At 28.7% G+C, this 2,500-nt stretch overlaps 1 protein-coding gene across 50 annotated transcripts in view; it reads right to left on the reverse strand.

Annotated features, from left to right (window-relative positions):
- Window positions 1-2,500, reverse strand: part of LOC145269265 (kinesin-like protein unc-104) — a 649,720-nt gene that overhangs the window by 258,172 nt on the left and 389,048 nt on the right. For all 50 annotated transcript variants that reach the window (XM_080124920.1, XM_080124904.1, XM_080124897.1 and 47 more), the window contains one exon: window positions 720-860. In XM_080124920.1, the coding sequence (XP_079981046.1) occupies window positions 720-860 (141 nt within the window). The remainder of the gene's footprint in view (window positions 1-719; window positions 861-2,500) is intronic.

The raw sequence follows: 2,500 nt of genomic DNA on the forward strand, positions 1-2,500 counted from the left end.
CCCATAACATTAAAAAAAAAAAAAAGGACATCTCAGCCTATGTCTCCATTGCGTAACTGGAAGTCACGAACGTTAAAATTAAGCATAGTCAATTAAAAAAGGAATAATAACTTCCAAAAATAGCAATGCATAAACCGACCCCTCCTTGTGAAAATAACCGGCCAGTTGAAGGTGATGGAATTAATTTTTCCATATTTGTGGTCCAAAGGATCGAGCCTGAAAACGATACCGGTTTGGTCAGGTTCCAACGTGCCTGTCGTAAGATTTTGGCAGACATACAAACACACACACACACACATTTTGTTGGACTTGAAGACAGGTGGGAAACAGGCAAACAGAAGAGAGTTCCACAGTCGTGCACTTCTAAGAAAGAAGCTCTGCTCATGGAATCTGTGTTTGGATTTAGGCACAGATAAAGAGTGGGGAAAATTATTGACAGTAGTTTCAGCTAAACGGGTGTTTTTCGTGAAAGATTGGCGAGGGAGCACCAGAGATTGGCGTTCAGACGAGCAGTTGATATTATGACATATCATGGAGAGGAGGAAGAGATGTATCCTGAACATTTAAACATGATATATGGAGGGAAGGTACGATTTGGACTCGTAGTCATGTGATTATAATTTTGATCATGTATAAACAATATGTTTGTTTTATTGATACGGCCTCTATTCCAAATCGCGAACACATTTTATATAATAGAAGGAATTATCGGAACTCACCTTGCACAGGATGATTAAATCTGAATACATGATTTTTTCCCAGGATTACTCGGGACCCAACTTTTAAAACGGTGGCTTCGGTCATCTGCCGTCCGTTGACATATATAAGAGCTCCATTGCATGGAAGCACTGTTACTGTACCTGGAAAAATAATGGATGAAAAAAAAAAAAATAAAATAATGGATGAAAAAAAATAATAACAGAGGAAAAAATTAAAACTAAAAATGAATGAAAAAGGAGAAATATTAACGGATGACAATGTAAAAAAATAATAATGGATCAAAAAGAAAAAATAATAGATGAAAAAGGAAAAAATAATAATGGGGAGAAAAAAAGAAAAAATAATGGAAGGAAAAAATTATGAAGGAAAAAAGAAAAAATAATAACGGAGAAAGAAAAAATAATAACGGAGAAAGAAAAAATAATAACGGAGAAAGAAAAAAAATAACGGAGAAAGAAAAAAATAATAATGGAGAAAGAAACAAAAAAAAAACAGAGAAAGAAAAAAAAACAGAGAAAGAAAAAAAAACAGAAAGAAAAAAAAAAACAGAGAAAGAAAAAAAAACAGAGAAAGAAAAAAACAGAGAAAGAAAAAAAACAGAGAAAGAAAAAAAACAGAGAAAGAAAAAAAACAGAGAAAGAAAAAAAAACAGAGAAAGAAAAAAAACAGAGAAAGAGAAAAACAGAGAAAGAAAAAAACAGAGAAAGAAAAAAACAGAAAGAAAAAAACAGAGAAAGAAAAAAAACAGAGAAAGAAAAAAACAGAGAAAGAAAAAAAACAGAGAAAAAAAAAACAGAGAAAGAAAAAAAAACAGAGAAAGAAAAAAAACAGAGAAAGAAAAAAGAACAGAGAAAGAAAAAACAGAGAAAGAAAAAAACAGAGAAAGAAAAAAAAACAGAGAAAGAAAAAAAACAGAGAAAGAAAAAAAAACAGAAAAAGAAAAAAGAACAGAGAAAGAAAAAAAACAGAGAAAGAAAAAAAACAGAGAAAGAAAAAAAAACAGAGAAAGAAAAAAAACAGAGAAAGAAAAAACAGAGAAAGAAAAAACAGAGAAAGAAAAAAACAGAGAAAGAAAAAAAACAGAGAAAGAATAAAACAGAGAAAGAAAAAAACAGAGAAAGAAAAAAAACAGAGAAAGAAAAAAAAACAAAGAAAAAAAATGGAGGAAAAAATAATAATGGAGCAAAGAAAAAAGAAAGGTAATGATAATCGTTTGCTCATTCATTTTTTTTTAAATTATTGCCATGGAGAAAGAAAAAAATAATAATGGAGAAAGAAACAAAAAAAACGGAGAAAGAAAAAAAACAGAGAAAGAAAAAAAACAGAGAAAGAAAAAAAAAGGAGAAAGAAAAAAAAGAGAAAGAAAGAAAAAGAGAAAGAAAAAAAGAGAAAGAAAAAAAGAAAGAAAAAAGAGAAATAAAAAAAGAGAAAGAAAAAAAAGAGAAAGAAAAAAAGAGAAAGAAAAAAAAGAGAAAGAAAAAAAAAAAGAAAAAAAAACAGAAAGAAAAAAAACAAAGAAAAAAAACAAAGAAAAAAAAAAAAGAAAAAAAATGGAGGAAAAAATAATAATGGAGGAAAAAATAATAATGAAGCAAAGAAAAAAGAAAGGTAATGATAATCGTTTGCTCATTCATTTTTTTTTAAATTATTGCCATTTTTAAATTTACTCATTGATGATGGAGATGAAAACACGTATTTTATGAACTCCAACATTAACCAAAATCTTGATGTGACGATCAAAAATGCTGGTCAGATAACCAAAGAGTGACCATTTTTTTCT

The sequence above is a fragment of the Euprymna scolopes genome, chromosome 45, assembly GCF_053919585.1.
Source record: "Euprymna scolopes isolate OS-2025 chromosome 45, ASM5391958v1, whole genome shotgun sequence".
Taxonomy (NCBI): Eukaryota; Metazoa; Mollusca; class Cephalopoda; order Sepiida; family Sepiolidae; genus Euprymna; species Euprymna scolopes.